General features: G+C 41.9%; 1 protein-coding gene across 5 annotated transcripts in view; it reads left to right on the top strand.

Annotated features, from left to right (window-relative positions):
* The window catches only part of PRKCZ (protein kinase C zeta), a 93105-nt gene that overhangs the window by 20225 nt on the left and 53858 nt on the right, over window positions 1–19022 (top strand). The window contains exon 1 of one of the 5 annotated variants that reach the window (XM_028740930.2): window positions 2086–2199. The exons of the other annotated variants lie outside the window; for them this stretch is intronic. Within the exon in view, the coding sequence (XP_028596763.2) occupies window positions 2169–2199 (31 nt within the window). The 5' untranslated portion in view covers window positions 2086–2168. Of the gene's footprint in view, window positions 1–2085; window positions 2200–19022 lie in introns of those variants that run through there. 5 annotated transcript variants of the gene reach the window in all.

The following is a 19022-nucleotide window of genomic DNA, read 5'->3' as shown; positions in this document are numbered from 1 at the left end:
GCTATATTTATATTGATAAATTTCTCAATGTAAATAAAGTTGAAACTTTAAAAATCTTTTATAAACATTGGTTTAATTGATTTTAAAATTCTCACTCATTCTTCTGTCTGGTGTTTATAGTGAGCCATATTTAAACTTCTATGCTGGAAAATTATTTTCAGGGATAAGTGAGAAATTTTAATTCTTTGTTCACTCAAAATATGCTGCCGCTTAAATTAGCAATCTGTTTGTGCAGACTAATTTTCTACAATTGTACAAAAATATGGACTTTCTGGAATGAGTTGAATAGAGAGCAGTTGGACAAATTGTCCCTCCCCTCTGCCTTACGACTCCACATATTTTATCTTAGGTTATTAAAAAATAGGTATTTTATCATGATTTGTGAGCAGAACGCTGATTTCTGGCCTTATTTTTTGAGTGTGAGCCTGCCTGTTTACATTTTTTGTTGCCATAAACTTTGGTATACATGAAAGCAGTAGTTGTTTCCTTAAATGCTTTTCACTTACTCTGATTTTTAGAGTAAACGTTAGTGATGGCTTTTTGCTTTGGTTCCGTTTGAAAATAAGATGTGATAACTATATTTTCCTATTAGCAAAGCTTTGTATACTATTAATTCAACAGGGCTAGTTTGCATCTGTTTCAAGCAGCCGTTCTAAATTGTGTTCCTGAAACATATTGAACTATATTTGTTCAGAAGCTTAAATAAATATTTCAGGCTTATTTTATTTAGTAATGTAATCAGACTTTCCTCCTACTCTTATGAGAATCCCATCTGCAAACCACAACAGTCTGATATAAAATAGGATTTCACCATTGTTCAGTCTCTGAACTCATAGTGACCCTGTTTGTGTTCCCACCCCTTCACTTCCTTGTCTGAATTATCACGTGTGTGTAAATGCTATCTTTATTCCTTAATCAAAGGTCCTGGGCGTGACAACAGCAATTTCCTTAATCAGGACTGATACATATGCAGATCAAGTTGGAATTCTGATCTGTGGAGTAAGGTTGTAGAGTACTGGAGCTCCTTAATGCAGGTTCATATGTGCTAATTGATTCATGGATGTAAAATGAAATGATCTCTCTTGGATGTCAAATGTTACCCACTTGCCTTCGGGCCTTGGATGCATTTATCCAGACTAAGTATTTAGGAAATAGTTAAAACGACATTATGAAAGGTGGTTGAGGCACTCTGTAGGAAAAAGCAAGTGAAGCCTTATCTACTACTTTATTGCCAAGAAACTGCCTCTGGGCTCTGTGGTGTTGGAGGAGTAACTGTGCAGCTTGATGTGGTTGCAGTATCATTTATTAAAAAACAAACTGTGGCTGGCAACTTTGAGTTTTGAATTGGCTTTCGGCTTCTGATTCCTTGCCTATGGAGAGCCATAACAATACCTCTGTTGTAGCTGCTTGCTGTGGCCTCGTGAATGTATATTTATTAGCAAAGTCTCTGTCCATAATATTACAGGAATATTTGTTCTTTCTGTCATCGGCTCCTTGACATCCATGCCATGTTTTAGTTTGTGCCTCAGCTGCTAGCTACAGCCTCCCAAGGGAGCCAGTACCACCCGTGCCTGGATACATGAGGCAGAGATGTGAAAGAGAGAGAACAGGATAACCAGGCTTCCATTAAATATTTGTTCTTAATGTTCAGGCTGATTCTGCCTGTCGCCCTTTCTGGGTGTCTAGTCCTAGTCACACAGCAGCATCAGTGAAATAAGGGCAAGGGGAAATCTCATTGCATGCCTACTGCATTGTAAAGCATAAAGAATTACATGCTGAGGAAGCAAAAGAATAAAACCCAGTGAGTAATGCATTTCTTTTCTGTAGATTTTATGTGCCTTTACTGTGATTGTTGTGAACCGAAGCCATTGATGCAGTATGTCTGTGCATGTGGTGCAATAGATAATAGAAGTCAGCATTTTGCTTATCTAGCTGCCTTAGCCTACAGTCCTCCTCTGCAACCACAATTGCTACAAACACAGATTTCGCCGCTGCCTCTTGCGTGCACTGGGATGTGGCTGAAAGAGCTCTGAGACATAGTGGGGGGTGGGGGGGATTTGCCCTGAAAAGACGTGTTCTTGCCAGGTGACGGATTTTTTGGGGGGGGGGGCACAGAGACCAGACAGAGGAGTATGCAGAGTGAGTGATGCTGCTGCTAAGAGAGATTAATGAAGGAAATGTATCCCAAAAAACCTGACGGTATGTGAGTTGGGGCCTGTTTATTTGAGAGTATTGCTTTCTTTATTTCACAGATTTGTTTAGTGTTTGGTTTAATTGGTTACATTTGAAAAAAAGCTTAAAATGAATTAGTGTATTCTGTCGTCATGCTGAGGAGAAGTCGAATGGTACTGCATTGCTACATCAGACTAAATCAATATGTTTAATGGTCAAATTGTATTTTGTGCAGTAGCTGATGCTAACGTATGCTAGAGCTTTATTTGATATTTTTCAACAGAGGACTGGAAGGGAAGAATCATTTTGCTCTTGTTTACTGTATAGCAGCCCCCCCCTCCAATGTCCTTTTCAAGTCATTGAGCCACAGAATCTGATCAAGGAATCTAATCATATTTATTCACAGGAGTCTTCAGCCATAAAAAGACAATCTTCTTTTGCCAGGTATATATTTTATATTTGGTACTGGTATTTGTATATTGGAGCCGGTTGTTGTTCCTTATGATCCATTTGCCGTATATTGTTGTTGAAAATTAAATTCTAGGTCTTAAATGGTTTTCTGGTGTTTAATCAGCATGTTCCCTTGGGAATTTTTGTTCTATCTGTGCAACATATTATAAGGACGTAGTACATGGTATCTCAAATGGAAGGAAATAACGGCTTGTGGCCTGTAAATATTGTGCAACTCATACGGGCAGGTTTTCCCTTTATTTGTTGCTGTATTAGCAGCAATGATTAGGTTATTCAGAGCACGTGAACAAGACCCATCCCCCAGTGAAGAAAAGAGTGACTGCGACTATAGAGGCAACTCTGAAGACATAGCTTTGCTTGCAGAGAGCATTTCTTTTGTACTGCAACTACAGTACTAAGAAATGAGGTTTATTGGCTAGACAGATTGTGTGTGTGGGAGTAGTACAACCGTTTTTGTAAAAAGTAAACAGTTACGTAGGTATTAGCTGTACCACTATTTATCAGCAGTGCTGAAATCCCTGATCTGCCCCTTTTAGTGTGCTTGTGCTGTGTGTCTCCATCCCAACCCCCAAAGTTCATACATGTTTTTTATCTCTGAAAAATAAATGGGGAATGGCTGTCATATGCCAGATTTGTTTGTTTAAAACAAGTTACATGACTTCTTCCTCTTTAATTGCAGCAATACTTTTCTCTCTTTTTTTCGTTAAATCTGAAATGACCATAGCATAATAGCTGGGATTCAAAGAATCACACAACTATTCTTTATGTGTTCATGGTGGCATTTGGCTTCTGTTTCTCAAGTGGCAGCCCTTCCTTTCACGTGGCAATCTACTTTTAAAATCTGAGGACTTTCAAAAGCAGAGTGTTATCTTACATATGGACCTGCTACTTTGGTCATACCTGTGTTTGCCCTTGACTGCATCTGAAGTACCTCTTTAGACATTGGTCTGTGTATGGAAACCTCTTTAAAGGGGTACTATTGGTTTGACTTTAGAAAACACATGACCTGATTTTCACATTTCTAGTGCCATAGGATTGTATCAAACTACTATAAATTTTACTCATAGTAGACACATTGAAACTAATAGACCTTAGTCAGTGGACTAGGATTATCATTGGCTGCAACCCAGTACTGTCATACACTTTAAAATGTATTGGTTTGCATATAAAAGGTAAAGGTAAAGGTACCCCTGCCCGTACGGGCCAGTCTTGACAGACTCTAGGGTTGTGCGCCCATCTCACTCAAGAGGCCGGGGGCCAGCGCTGTCCGGAGACACTGCCGGGTCACGTGGCCAGCGTGACAAAGCTGCATCTGGCGAGCCAGAGCCGCACATGGAAACGCCGTTTACCTTCCCGCTAGTAAGCGGTCCCTATTTATCTACTTGCACCCGGGAGTGCTTTCGAACTGCTAGGTTGGCAGGCGCTGGGACCGAACAACGGGAGCGCACCCCGCCGCGGGGATTCGAACCGCTGACCTTTCGATCGGCAAGCCCTAGGCGCTGAGGCTTTTACCCACAGCGCCACCCGCGTCCCCTGGTTTGCATATAGTGAAAGTTTAATTTTAGGATGTCTAGTGCGTGGCTTTTGTCGTAAGTTATATTACATAAAATTAAATGGCAAAGGTGGCTTATTTTCTTACACACATCTCAGCTCTGGCTTGTAATAAATTGCTCTGTCTTCTAGGGCCAGTGTCAAGGTAATTTTATTCAATCCTTTACTATCATCTCTTAGTTAGTAATAGTTAGATTCAAAACCTGGTTAGAGAGAATCCTTGTTAGAGCTAGTCTTGGTTCATGGTTAATATTGGACTTGACCTAATCCTTAAATAATAGTTAAGGCCACAGGGAGAGGCAGTTTGTATGTGAGGTATGTGTGCACTGTGCAATCCTGTAACCTATAGTCATAGTTAAGAGATTGTGAGTGTTATATCTGCACTAGCACCTTGTGCTATCACCTAGGCTTCATAATGCAATGTTCTTCTTAAACCTGTACAGCAATCTCAAGCTCAAGCCTTGATTTTTAATATATGAACTTTTGACAGACCTGTTAATAAATTGCTTGACTGCTTGTTGGCTCAGATGTGCAATTGTGCTGAACTTGTTAAATAATCATTTTTCTTTCAGGGGTAATAGAGTCATGAGCAGTGTGCTCTGGTAATGAGAATCTCGGGGATATCTATCATAGCTCTTAAAAGGTGAAAGGTCATACCTAACTGCCCACAACTCTTAATTCAGCAATCACAGCTTTGTAATTTCATAGAAAGTTCAGAAGAGGCAGAATCTACAAATCAGTGACTGTAATTGCCTTTGATGCCAAACCCAAGGTTGTGATCCTGTGGTTGCTGGATTACAATGTCCATCATCCCTGACTATTGGTCATGCTGGCTGGGGCAGTAATCTCAAGGTCACAGGTTCCCCACCCCTGCACCAAACTGTGGTTTACTGTGAGCCACAGTAATCATCAGACTCACATGCTCTCCCCTTCTGAATAATCAAGAGAAGTCTGGAAGCTTTTGCTTTCTGATTGCCATGCCATTCAGAAGTAGAATTCTGGTTTACCTATGATTAGTTTCAACCAACTAGCTTTGCATTTAAAAGTTGGTTTATTTAATATTAAAAATAGTATTAACCACAGTTTGTTGCTCTAGTGACCCAGCAAGCAGCAGCTAAAGAATGAATTTGAAAACTTCTAGCTAGACAAATCTGAAGCTTTCTTCAACCCTCTCCTGTTTTGCATGTTGCACTAAACCATGGTGTAAATGCAGCCACTAACTCAGTTTGTATGTAATGCTAAGTCAAACTATGGGTTAGTTTGAATAAGCAAATATTCGGGTTCCTGAAGAGGATATTATGGCTCATTTTCTCGTCCCAAATCATTTTACCTCTGGGCTGAGTTAAGGTACAGCTTGTGATTTAGCTCTCTCCAGACAAACCTTGAGTTGAAATCAAAGTTTGTCCTACGATTTATAGTTTGTGGTTGTCTGGAACAGTTGTACCATGAGCCCAGATTCAGATAACATGCTAAGACAAACCATGGTTTAATTCAGTGCAGCAGCCAAATGATTGGAGAGAAGCAAAGTGGTGGTCCATATTTGCTCGTTGGTACTAAACCATGCTTTGGATGAGTGTCAGGTGCAAATGAGGGTGTTGTCTTCAGAGCTGAAAAAAAGATGTGAAAATCAGTTTTCCAAAAGTTTAACTAGAAAATGTGCAGCATCTCCTATTGTGGAAAAATATCACAAAAACCAGTCTATAGGCATATGTGTAATTCAGATATAATTGATAATGTTTAGAAACTTCAAATGTTTGTAATTTGATGCAGTAATAAATACCAAGCATGACCTATTATCATTAAAAATAATAATTACAAAAAAGTTTGACCTCTCTCCAGGAACCCACTTGTTTGCACTAAGTCATTGCTTGGCTTATCATTATGTGCAAACTGGGCTGCAGCAAGGACTAGAACAGTAGTGTAACTTTTGTTCTCAAACCTGGACGCAGGTCTGATTGAAAGTGAATGACATAATTCTGCACATCAAGCAATAGTGGTCAAATGTATACATGTATTTTGCTGTTGCTAGGGCAACTACTATTTACTTGTGTACTGGCCTCAATAATAATTTGAGAAACTTCAAGTAAGGCACTTAAAGTTTTATAGAAGTCTGCCAGCCCTCAACACCCAATTGCCATCCAGTTCTGTTAAGAAACAAATAGTTTATAATCTTATTTCTTCATGGTTTGACAGACAGGAGAATTGTATTTTGAATGTAATATATAAAATATTGAACTTCTGAGAACTCATGTATAGTCAGAATTGATGTTCAGAATTATTTCTTGGTTGAAACCAACAGATAAGTTGTGAATTGATTTAGTGTGGGGCATTTCTTAATTATTATCAAGTAGCTTTAGTATCAAGGTTGTGCAGAGATTTAAATAAAAACATAAGTATTTATAGAGTGCTTTACACATACTAGTATTATGTGTGAAATTTCAAAAACAGGTCCTCTTGTGGAGAATTGGCTGCATGTTACATGCAGCTTGAAATCACTTTGCAGAACAGAAATTAAAGGAAACCAAAACAGCTGATTTAAACTGTTGCATTGTTTCCTAGAGTTGGACTATAAAGGAAACATCTGCAATTGTTTGTTTATAGTGACTTTCTGAAGCAAGTTGCTTTGCCCCTGGTTGAAATGATTGCTTTTTAATGTGGAGATGTCTAAAATTTTCTCTTTTAGTGGAAATTAAAAGTACTTACATTATATCAATTAGGTTTGTAAATAGCCACCTGTGTGTTGAGTAAAAGTCACTTTAGGTGACCTGGCATGGAAGTCTTGCACAATGGGGAAAAGTTAACTCTCTTTTCTTTCAGAATCTAACATAGATATCTGTTGACAGGTGGACTAATATAGATTTCTGTTAGATGATAACATTTGCAGATTTATTGCAAGGCTGCGTTAAGCACAGCAGCATTTTTAATTTCTGACTGTTAGACAAGCAAAGTGCTGCCAGCTGAAGCAAAAATTACTTAAATTTCAGACTCATTTGATACTCTTGTTATGGCTTAATGCTACCTGAAAGAGCCTTGAGCTTGTTCATTCCTCTCTCCAGTGTAGCTATGAAGAGATTAAAAGTCTTTACTTCTGTTTTTAGCTAACCACACTTTGGCATTATGTCTGAACCAGGACAAGCAGTGGTTAGCCTTAACTATGGTGTACCCTTGTGGTAGGTAGTACTGTATTCTCAAATAAGTATACAGATGTGTGTTTTTTAGTACAGCAGACAGACTTGTTTTGGAGAGCAAAAGAAAGTAATTCCTTTTGGACGTTAGTTTACTTTCTCTCTCACTGCCTTCATATCTGTGCTGTGTAACTAACCTCTCACCTTCCCCCCCCCCACCCCCAATTTTTTCTCATACTTCTCCCAAGTTATGCAGAAACAAGCCAACTTCAAATGTTGGTTAATGAAGCTAGCTTGCTACAATAAACCATAGTTAACTTATGTTTAGTGTTACATCTCAATATTAAATTGCAGTTCATTGAAAACAGAAATGAAAGCTTCTAATATCCTCTACAACAGGAGGGAGCAAATGAGCCCAAGGCTCATGCATGTAACATTGAAACATGTCCAAACCATTGTGTCTAAATCCAGTCACAATCTGGAATAGTGTGTGGTATGGCTTCAGCTGGCATACATTATAGTAGCATCTACTCAGGGTAGGTTTGGTAGGCCATCCTGCTATAAAAATATTAGTCATGTTGGTGTACTCTGTGTCTGGAAAAGCCTCCCCTGGCCTTAAAGGTCTGCTAACCCTTAAAGGTAGTACAGTGGTACCTCGGGTTAAGAACTTAATTTGTTCTGAAGGTCCATTCTTAACTTGAAACTGTTCTTAACCTGAGGTGCCACTGTAGTTAATGGGGCCTCCCACTGCCGCTGTGCCGCCGCCGCACGATTTCTGTTCTCATCCTGAAGCAAAGTTCTTAACCGAAGGTACTATTTCTGTTTTAGCAGAGTCTGTAACCTGAAGCGTCTGTAACCAGAGGTACCACTGTACTGAGTCCCAACCTGTAGTTCTGAGCTGGTTGTATGTTTATTTCATGATCTCTGTCCAAGATTGTATCCCTTTAAGGCTAGGAGGAAGGTGGGAGGAGTTCACAGTTGCCTCTGTACTGCATGGTTGCCACTTGAGTTCTTGCCTATGGCAATTGAGCTTCGTGCAAGTGAGCAAGCATGTCTCCAATGGGAAGGCTTTCATAAGACATAGATGGTTGTAGAGGGGTGAAAGGCATTAAAGTGTGAGTTTCTGCAAGGCTGAAAGATTAATGGAACTGTGCAACATGTATGCAATTGGACTTTTACAAGCAAGCATTTCTTTTAACAGATAATTAAATGTGGGTCTTAAAGCTGTATATTAAAGAAGCGTCTGCTAGCTTTCCATAGTTGAGTGTTTCAATTAATGATGATAAATATGGTAACCTGTATATTTTTCCCCCTTTAAAAAAGCCCATTGGATTGTGTTTACTTGTGTTCAATCAACTAGGAATTGATCAGGCCATATATCTCAAATCTAATGTGGAGGGGATGACATAAGCTTGTTCTTGATAACTGAGTATGTGGATAGATACTAAAAGGCCCTGTGGGTGGGGCAGGGCATAAAACATATTATTGGAATATGTAGTTTATAACTAACAGTTTTATCTGTTCTTATAGTCATATATTCTGTTGTTAGGATCTGCCCTGGGACCTTAAGGTGAAGAATGGGTACAAAATCTAAAAAAATAAATAATGACATTTATTGCACTATTAAGATAGCATTGGTTTGCTGTTTCTACTATGTGTACTTATGAATATATGGGACATTAGTAGTGGAGGCCATTTGGCAGTCTAAATAATGGAATATATGGTGTTTGATCTGAAATACTAACATGGGAAATGTAAAAGGTTATTCAGTCTATAAAAGTGCAGGAAGTTAAGTCCTGTCCCCTGCCCCTTATGTGTTTAAGGGATGCACATCCCTGTTTCTTTTTCCTAATGAATATTTTGCTGTCTTCCATTGCATTCCTCAACAAAGCCACTATGATATTTCCAAGTCTTCCTACTTGGTGTATTCAGATGAACACAATGCGGTAGTTTCCTCCTGGTTTGTGGCAAATCATCGTCTGCAGTTATTTTTGAAGGCAAAATTTGTTTGGTGCTGTGCAGTGGCAGAGCTTCATGCTCCGGCACTGGGGGGCGGAGAGCAGGCGGGGGTGGGGCTGGCATGCGTCCTAGGGGCGTGGCGCACCACCCGTAGGGGTGTGGTGTGCCACCTGTGGGGGTGTAGTGCCCAGTGCGGGCGGGGGGGACGGACTGCGATGGCACCCCACTGGGATCACGCTGCCGGGGGCGGTGAACTCCCCCCTCGCACTCCTCTTCCTCTGCCAGTGGTGCTGTGTGTTAACTAGCCTCTAGTGTAATAACTTGTGAGCTAAAGTGCTGATTAATTGCATCTTATGTTTAGCCATCTATAAGCTGGTAGACTATAAACAAACCCATGTGTTCAAAAACTGGGCTAACCATTCCAATAAATAGGCTTTATTAATGAATATGAAGGTCTTTATGCTACTGTAAGAAGAAAATGATGGCAAGCTTGGAGGACCATAGTGGGGGTTATTGGCTAACAAAACTAGATGTGACTTTATTAAGAGCATGTCCTTAATTACCTGCAACTCTGGAATATATAATGCTGTTTTATTAGATAATAAACCATTACCTCTCTGTACACTTTGTACATCATCATCTCTTTAGAAGCAGCGGTGAGGAACTCTGGATCTCTTATTCACTGTCAGCAAATTTAGTTGCCTCTTGAGAATCTGAGGGGTAGGGGGTATCAATGTGATAATCTGATAGGAGAAAGCACTTTGATCTAGCTCAGATAGATGGATTAGACCTGCTGACATTTTCAGCTGGACACGCCCCCCTGTTGCTTACCTGACACGAGACATTTAAATCTGCAACAGCCAAAGAACACCTTTGAAGCCTTATTTTCAGGTGGGATCAGATCTACCTGATGTCATATGACTTCAGATGATCGACACCTACTTATCAAATGTGGCCCACAGAGGGTTGGCCACTTTTTCATCTGGCTTGCCCAATTAAAGTGCTCCCCACCCCATCAGCTTTAATGCAAAGCAAAGTGCATGTGATGATATTAGAATGTTGCCTATCCAATGTATATTTATCATGGATTTCTTTTCTGTTTCCTCATGTCTGACAAATGATACTGGACATACAAATGCTAGAGGGGCTGCATCTGCAGAGATCAGACAAAGCGACTTCCATAAGGATGTGATAACTAAGGAAATGCTTTATAAGTTTGATGAAGTATGATTGTTTTGAAATGTAGATACAAAATGGGCTGTAAAACTTAATGAAATCATTTTGCCCTGTTTTCAAGAAAGATTGCTGTTCTAGTATTCTGTAGGATTATGCAAGGGTAGAAAGAATATTTAAGGATAAAATATTGCTTACAGGCCTTCATGAATCTGTTGAACTTGAACCTCGGTTTTTTTTGAAAACCCTCTTGAAAGAATTTCTTCTGCTGGCAACTATAAATTCTTTCTTGGAATATCTAAGCTCCTGAAGTGAAAGAATTGTTCAAGTCTTCTGTTTTTAATTGAATGTCAATCACCCTAAGCTATTTTGGGCAGATTTATTACTCTAATGTCACCCAAATGAAGGGTTCTTCACTGCATTCTAATTTCATTTTTAAAAAAATATTGTACCTTGATACAATTTTAGAGTTCTCTGATAAAGGTTGGTGTGTTCCGGAAAATGTCTACTTGGTGTTTTTGAGTTGTGCTTTTCCTGAATAATTATCATTTATACTTGAGCTGGCCAACTTTTGTATTCTTGAGGTGATACTCTGCTCTCGTCTTAAGTGCTCAGGCTGCAAAGTTAGTTGGGTTCTCTTTTTACTAGACAGTTTCACTCCTTGATGGACGGTTGGATCCTGTATGGATAGCTCAGTCAGTAAGCTTGTGACTCTTAATTGCCTGGTTGTGATCCCCACGTTGGGCAAAATATTTCTGCATTGCAGAAGGTTGAACTAGATGGCCCTCGTGGTCCCTTCCAACTCTACAATTCTATGATAAAGTAGGTGAAAGGCCAGGACTATGTATGCAAAAGCCAAAGAGATATTGCATTTAGTTGGAGAATATTTCAATATCTTGAAACAATTCTTTGTTTGAGTGTGACTGCAGATAGAAAAATTAATGTGATGTTAATGGCATAGACAATTTGTTTCAAAGTCCATATCCAGCCCACACAGCTAAATGTCTGTATGCAGCGCAATAAGTCAATATTTGTTGTCTTTCTTATTGACAGCAGTAACTGCTGCTGAAGTTACTACACCTTACAATACCATAAATACTGTGTAAGAGATATGGACGAGATTACGCAACCATGTTTGTATAACTATACTCTAGTGTGTCTTCATTTCTGAATTAAATATAGTTGGCATATGCTATGATCCAGAGTGGATGGGTATTTAACAGGGTTCAGGCTCAATTACTTCAGTGGAGTAACCCATGGATGCTTGTGGAATCATTGATTCGCCTGAGCCTTCAAGTGTTTGCTGCAGCTGTTTGCTGTTGTGGAGAATATTGACTTTGAAGACTGGAAGCTACAGTTGGTTGAAAATACAGGCAGCAACCATTTTGCCCGGGGGTTCTGTTCTGACTTGCTCCCCGTTCTTTCCTCTTCCAGGTCCAAAAGGACGTGCACGTCAGCAATTATGTGCCATTTGGACATGCCTAAAATGGGCAGCACCTTATAACAGCTAGGCTACTAGCTGGAATTGATAATTTGAAAGCTATTTCACCAGTGCTTCATAGGCTAACTCACTTGGCACCAATGTTCATATGTCTTTGTAAGGTAAAGATCTTATGATTCTTATGATTTTCCTAAGCCCTTGAACTTGGTGACCAATTTCTATGTGGCAATATTTATTGTACTGCTCTGTTGACATTATATTATATCTTTCTTTTAAAAAAGTGAAGCACTGTGAAAATGTTTATTGAAGAGCTGTAAACAAATTTGTTAAGTAATTCAGTGTTGTTTTTTCTTGATTTGTTATAGAGGTTTTAGCATAGCATGAATCAGCATTCCTGGATATTGAAAACAATTTCAAGATCAAAACACAGTTAAAAAATGCCTACATTGTTTCTTTGCCTCCCACATGTTTGCACTTCCATGTAAGAAACAACAACAGTACAGGCTATAGGTCTATGCTACACCTTGATCACCCAAGAAACAAAAAATGGTTCCTAATCTCTTAGGTGCATGACACAAATTTGCTGAGCCTCTCTATGTGCTACAAATACTTTCCTCCAGTCACAAAGATAATTTTAATTTTGTCCTAAAATGCTACCTGAAAGCTCCAACTACTGTAAATGTGTTTTGCTGCTGAGAATTCCACAAATTGATTCAGATAGGTTCTGTTGCATTAAGTATATGGGATGTTCTCTTGGTTGTTGTTTTTTAATAATCTTTTGGGAAGGGAAGGGGCCTGTTTTAACGCATTTTTACAGCGTAGTACTTTTGTTTTTTGTTTTCAGCAAGTGTAAGCAGATTTTCAGTTCTTGCACTATAGTATCGCCCAAGGTGTGGGAGAGTGCATCTGCCATGTAAAATGCTGGTGTCAATCTGATCTTGGGTTTGACTATACTTCCAACTTACAAAACCTGACATGCCATGCCGTCTTCCTGATTACCTTCTTGTATGTTAGTCTGCTTTTTTAACATCAGCAAATGTGATCCTTTCTCACGCTTGCAGATTAAAAGAGGCAATTCAGCTTGAGCAATGTGTCATGGCTGAGAACAGGCAACACTGAAATACCATGGCTGCATGGTACAAGAACTCTAGGCTGCATCAACAGAAGTAGAGTGTCCAGATCAATGGAAAAAGTATATGCACTTCAACACCCAACTATGCACGTTTAGCAATGCAGGACTAGAGTAGTCTAAGCCAAATTTCTACAGTGCATTGCAATAATGAAACCATCTACCCAATATGATATGGAGTTCTAGCCTGGGTTCCTCTTTCCCTCCTCACCCCAGAGTCAAGGCAATGGGAGAGCTTAATTGGCCTCAGTTACAGTTAAATTCAATTAGCTATGTAGAGCTGTGATGTCATCAAATTTACAGATGACACCAAACTGGGAGGTGTAGCCTGTACCACCAAAGATAGAATCTGGATTCAAGATGACCTTAACAGATTGGAGGACTGGGCCAAAACTTAGCAAAATGAATTTCAATAAGGACAAATGTTAGGTTCTACATGTAGGCAGGAAGAGCAAGCTACACAAATATAAGATGGGGAATATCTGGATTGCCAAAAGTACACGTGAAAAGTATCTAGGGGTCTTAGTAGACCATAAGCTTAACATTAGTTTAGATTCCTGCATTGCAAGGTATTGGACTAGATCAGTGTTTCCCAACCGGTGTTCCGCGGCACACTAGTGTGCCGTGAGACACCGGCTGGTGTGCCGTGGGAGGGAGGCGGGCGAGTCGGGCGCCTAGGAGAGAACAAAACCAAGTGAGCAGCGCGCGAGAGGGAAGCGACCCGAAAAAGAAGCGCGTTCGGAGTCCGGAGGCACTTTTGGGGCTGCGTACGAAGGGAGGGGGGGGGGCACGGACGGCGGAAGGGGGCGGGGCGCGGTTGCAGAAACCCGCCAATGCTTCCACCTCATTGGGAAAGGGAAGGGGTTGGGCCACCTAAAACTCTCCGCCGGGGCCACATCCTGCCTCCCAGCCCCCTTTCCTCCACCCACGGAGGGAGGGATGTTTTTAACACACCCCCCCGCTCACAACCCTTTGGTAGCGTTTCTCCAATCTGAGGCGAGCGCCCGCCGACGCCCCCTTCCCCTGCTCAGTCGCGCAAAAACCGAAGTCTCCTCCCTACCCCTTATTCCCTCAAACCCCGTTTCCATAAGGGGGGGGGGGAATAACCCCTTCCGTCGCGCGCGAAGCCCAGCTCCCTCCGCCCTTCGCGGTCTCCTCAGCACTTCAGCCAGCCGTTTACACTCTCGGAGCCACTGGGCAAAACTCGCTCTCAGAAGCGCGCGCGCGCAGAGAGAAAGAGAGAGGGAAACAAAGTTAACTTGTGGGGAGAGAGAAAGAGCGAGCGGGAGCTAACTTGTGTCCAAAGGCAGATACAAAGTAGCCCCCCCCGCCCCGAAGGCGACCTCTCTTGCTCTGCTCCTCTGGGGTGGGGAAACCAACTCCACCACGCGGAGCAGCCCCGAGGCGGGGAATTTCGCCCCTTCGTAATGTATGCATGTAAATGAGGCGGGCGCAAGGGGTGGGCGCGGAGAGGAACTCGCGCCTCTGAGGCCGCCGCCTCCTTCTCCTCCTCCTCCGCCCCCCCCCCTCAAACCCAGGCGGCGGCGGCGGCAGGAGGCAGCAGCGGCAATAACAGAAGCAGCTGCGCTGACAACAACACGTGTTCGCTCGGGCACCATGGAATTCGAGGAGCTGGGGATTCGGGAGGAGTGCGGCGTGTTCGGGTGCATCGCCTCCGGCCTGTGGCCCACGGAGCTGGACGTGCCCCATGTGATCACGCTGGGGCTAGTGGGGCTGCAGCACAGGTAGGGGACACGGCGGTGGGGGGGGGAGACGGTCTGGGGAAGCGGGGGGAGGGTGGGTTGCTTGCGAGACAGCGGAGGAGGAGGAGGCCGGCATGTCCGGGCAGCAGCAGCAACAGCAGCAGCAGCAACTCCCGGCGACGGCTCCTCCTCCGCCCGCTATCGCCGCCGCCTCAGCTGCCGCCGTCCCTCAGTCCCTCGCTCTGCTGCCTCCTCCCACCCCGGCAAGGGGAAGGGAAAAAACTTTCACTTTTGTGCGTCCCTCCCGGCGTGACGCTGCGCGCTGACGTCACGGGGCGGGGCTTTAATGGTGGTGTGCCGCGAGATTTTTTTCCGGTAAACAGGTGTGCCGTTGCCCAAAAACGTTTGGGAAACACTGGACTAGATGACCCTCTGGGTCCCTTCCAACTCAACAATTCTATGAGTCAACAGTGTAATGCTGCAGCAAAAAAAGCTAATACTATTCTGGTTGCATCAACAAAAGTATCGATCAAGGGAAATAATAGTACTCCTCTATTCTGCCTTGGTCAGACCACACCTGGAACCCTGTGCCCATTTCTGGGCACCAAAATTTAAGAAGACTATTGACAAGCTAGAGTGTGTGCAGAGGAAGACAACCAAGATGATAAAAGGTCTGGAAACCAACCCTTATGAAGAATTGTTGAGGGAGTTGGGTTTGTTTAGCTTGGTAAAGAGGAGAGAGACTGATAGAAGAAATGAAAGTCGTCTTCAAATATTAAAAGGGCTGCCACATGGAAGATCCAGCAGGCTTGTTTTCTTCTGCTCCAGAGGCTTGGACGCAGTGCTTATTTTCAGGGGGTACTCAAGGGTATGCAGTAGCAGCACCTCATTTTTGTTAAAAAGTGGGGCACTTACTGTAGCAACTTCATGGTGAGTACCAGCACCTATTTTTCTAGAAAAAAGCACTGATAGGACCCCAACCAATGGATTCAAGTTACAAGAAAGGAGATTCTGACTAAACATCAGGAAGAACTTTCTGATGGTAAGAGCTGTTTGACAGTGGAACGGACTCCTCGGGAGGTGGTAGACTCTTTTTTTGGAGGTTTTAAAGCAGAGTTTGGATAGGTCATCTGTCATGAATGCCTTAGTATATACTCCTGCAATTGCAGGTGGTTGGACTAGATGACCCTTGGGGTTGCTTCCAACTTTACAGTTCTATGGTACTATGAACAACATTCCTGGATACTGGAAACTATTACAAAATCAAACGTTATAAAAGTGCATACATCATTTCTTTGGCTGCCACTTGTTTGCAATTCCACATTAAAAAACCACAACATCTCTGATAAGAATATGAATTAAGCTCTGGGAATAGAAATCTGACCAGCATAAAACTGTAACAAGAACAGCTTTGGGCTTTTTTGGAAAGAGAGAAGCTGAGAACAAAGAGAAAATTCAATTGAGCATGACATTTGGGGAGGGGGGAGAAGGGAAGAAGAAGGGAGAGAGAAAAGGAAATCAAGGTCAGGTTTTATATTCCTGAGTGGCTGTTTTCCTGGTGTACAGATATGTGGAAAGTTGTTTATAAATCACTATACAGGAAAAACTGAGTTTAAGAAGCATCTTTACCTTAAATGCTTTTTTCTTACAGAAAACTGTCTTAACCATAAAAGGGAAATAGTGTGATTGTTTTGACTTAGCGTGTGTAATGATTGGTGTTCTGTAGCATGCTATTTTTCATATTTCTTACAGAGATTGGAAATAATACATACTCTTTTTTTTTTTTTTTACTCAATAGAGAGCATGCGTTAAATCCCACTCCTTTTCCATTTTTACAGGGATCGGGACTATTGCATACTTTGCAGTGTTCTTTTTAGGGGATGTAATCATTGGCGTTCTACTGTGACTGACTATTCACATGAAACTGGAGATTATTCTCTCTGATCCATCAAAATAGCTTCTATGGTATATTTTGCTAGAACTGGAAGGATGCACTTCAGATATATTTTATCAGTGATTGCACTTTGGGTGTGACAGCTGCACTACAGCTTCTCGCAAATTCATCCCCCCCCCCCTTTGGTGTGTCCCATAAATCCTAACACCAGTGAAGCAACAATGAAAGAAATCAAAACCAGTTATTTGTGAACAGATGCATCAACTTACCTTTTCATTTAAGTAAAACTAATTGCAGGTTAGCACTCGGCTTGCCCTGAAGCCAAGCATGCAATAATGGGTGGACTCTCCACCAGTCAGCTCTGGAAATAGTAAGGATTCTGTATTCTGTCCAGATCAGGTATCTCTAATACTCCCGTGTATCAGGCAATTGAAAATAAAAACTGCCAGGATTCTTATACTGTTGTACAGATCTATAGTGCAGCCACATTTTGAGCACACTGTACAGTATACTGTAGTGGTGGAAAATGAGGTGGGGGACTGAAAAACTAATGAGGAAAGCAAAATGATTGGTGCTTTTTAGTTCCGAAAAATAGCAAATAAGGAGTGCATGATAGAGGATTATAAAGCTAAGTTTTTGTTCCTCATAATATTACATGGATGTGTATTTTAAGTTATCATTGTGACTTGGTGTTTATATTTAGTTTTAATGATTTGTATTATTTTTGAAAGTTGCTTTGGATCACTTGTTTTTAAGCAAGTCATAATACAAATAATAATAGAACTTTGGGTCATCCAATGATCCTGATTGGCAAGAAATTCTGAGCAGACAAAAGGTGCTTCCTGACACAGTTTATAGTTAGTTTACAGAATTCACTGACATAAAATGTGGAGGGGGCCACTAGCTTAGGTTGCTTTCAAAGCGGGGTTAGACAAATTCATGGAGGATAAAGCTGTCAGTGGCTACTAGTAGGCCTGGGCAATGTATCAATACATCGCCAGGACCAGTATGAGGAACAGAGCGTGATAGCGGCTTCACACGGCGGTATATTGCAGGTGAAACCGACACTGCTCCTGAATCCCTGTGCTACCAGCATCACTTTCAACATTGGGCCACTGGTAGCAGTGGGACTCATGAGCAGCGGCTGTTTTCACTGCAATATACTGCTGGGTGAAGCAGCCATCACGCTCTCCCCTTCATACCACAGATGGAGGAGCAAGCTGTATTGCTGGGCTGATACAGCTTATTCCTCCCTCAGCTTCTTTAAACTGCTCCTGCCCCGCAGATGAACAAGCTCTGATGCCTTGTGCATGAGCCAGAGAGGCATGGAGCCGTGCAGGAGGGACATTGGGGCTCGCTCAGCTGGGGGGCAGGAGCAGTTTAAAGAATCTGTATCAGCCCAGCGATACAGCTTGCTCCTCCATCTGTGGTATGAAGGGCAGAGTGTGATGGTGGCTTCACCTGGCAGTATATTGCGGGGAAAACAGCCGCTGCTCAGCGGCCCAATGTTGAAAGCTCCACATTGCTAAACGTGCATGATTGGGTGTGGAAGTGCATTCAGATACAGCATTTGTACAGTTGTGTTGGCTGGTTGGCGATTTGAACTCAGTTCTCCCCTGTGCCGCTCAGACGCTTGCCTGTGAACAGTTTTGTAGCCTTTTACAAAAGGGTGTGAAAAGCACACAAGGAGAAGACATATTTCAATTTGATGAGTGGTGGTGATTAAAATATTCATGAAACATCTACCACTGCAGCCACTGTTTTGGCTCAGCAGTGATTTGAATATGGGCTCTCTTCTGAGTTGGCTAGAGCTTTCAAAATTGCTATCCTTTATTGTTTCTGTGCAAGCAAAACATTCTGCCTGCCCCAAAGAATGCATTTTAAAGCTAAATTACAGTGCAGTTTTTTTGGGAGGCAAGCGAGGTGATGCATGTGGAGATACAAGGCTATATGCAGTGAATTGTAGCAGACATGCATGATGAGTTGCCTATTTGTTCATAAACTCACTGGCAGCTTGAGAGCATTTGATTAAACATTTAATGTTAAAAAAGACATTTTGAAGTGCCATTGTGTTGGATGGTGACAGGAACCCTGGAAATTCTTTCTACATTTCCTTTAAATATATAAATAAGTCAAAGGTCGTGGTAACAGGATGCTGCTGGAAGTGCACTGGAGCACAGTAACAATCGGTTTTCTCACATTTGTCATGGAAGAGTTAATAAAGCTATTTATTAGCTGTTGAGTTTATGGGTGCCCTGTTCAAAATGTATCAATGCATCCCCCCCCCCCCGCCTCATACACTGCAAACATGTTGAAATGGCACTCCACAACATAATTAGAGGAATACACAGTGGTCAGGAAAAGGACTGTGATAAGCCAGTAAATGGTTGGGGTATTGGTTTAA

Source organism: Podarcis muralis, chromosome 7 (genome assembly GCF_964188315.1).
Source record: "Podarcis muralis chromosome 7, rPodMur119.hap1.1, whole genome shotgun sequence".
Taxonomy (NCBI): Eukaryota; Metazoa; Chordata; class Lepidosauria; order Squamata; family Lacertidae; genus Podarcis; species Podarcis muralis.
Note: the sequence above shows the minus strand (reverse complement) of the source record. Positions and strands in the feature narration are given on the sequence as shown.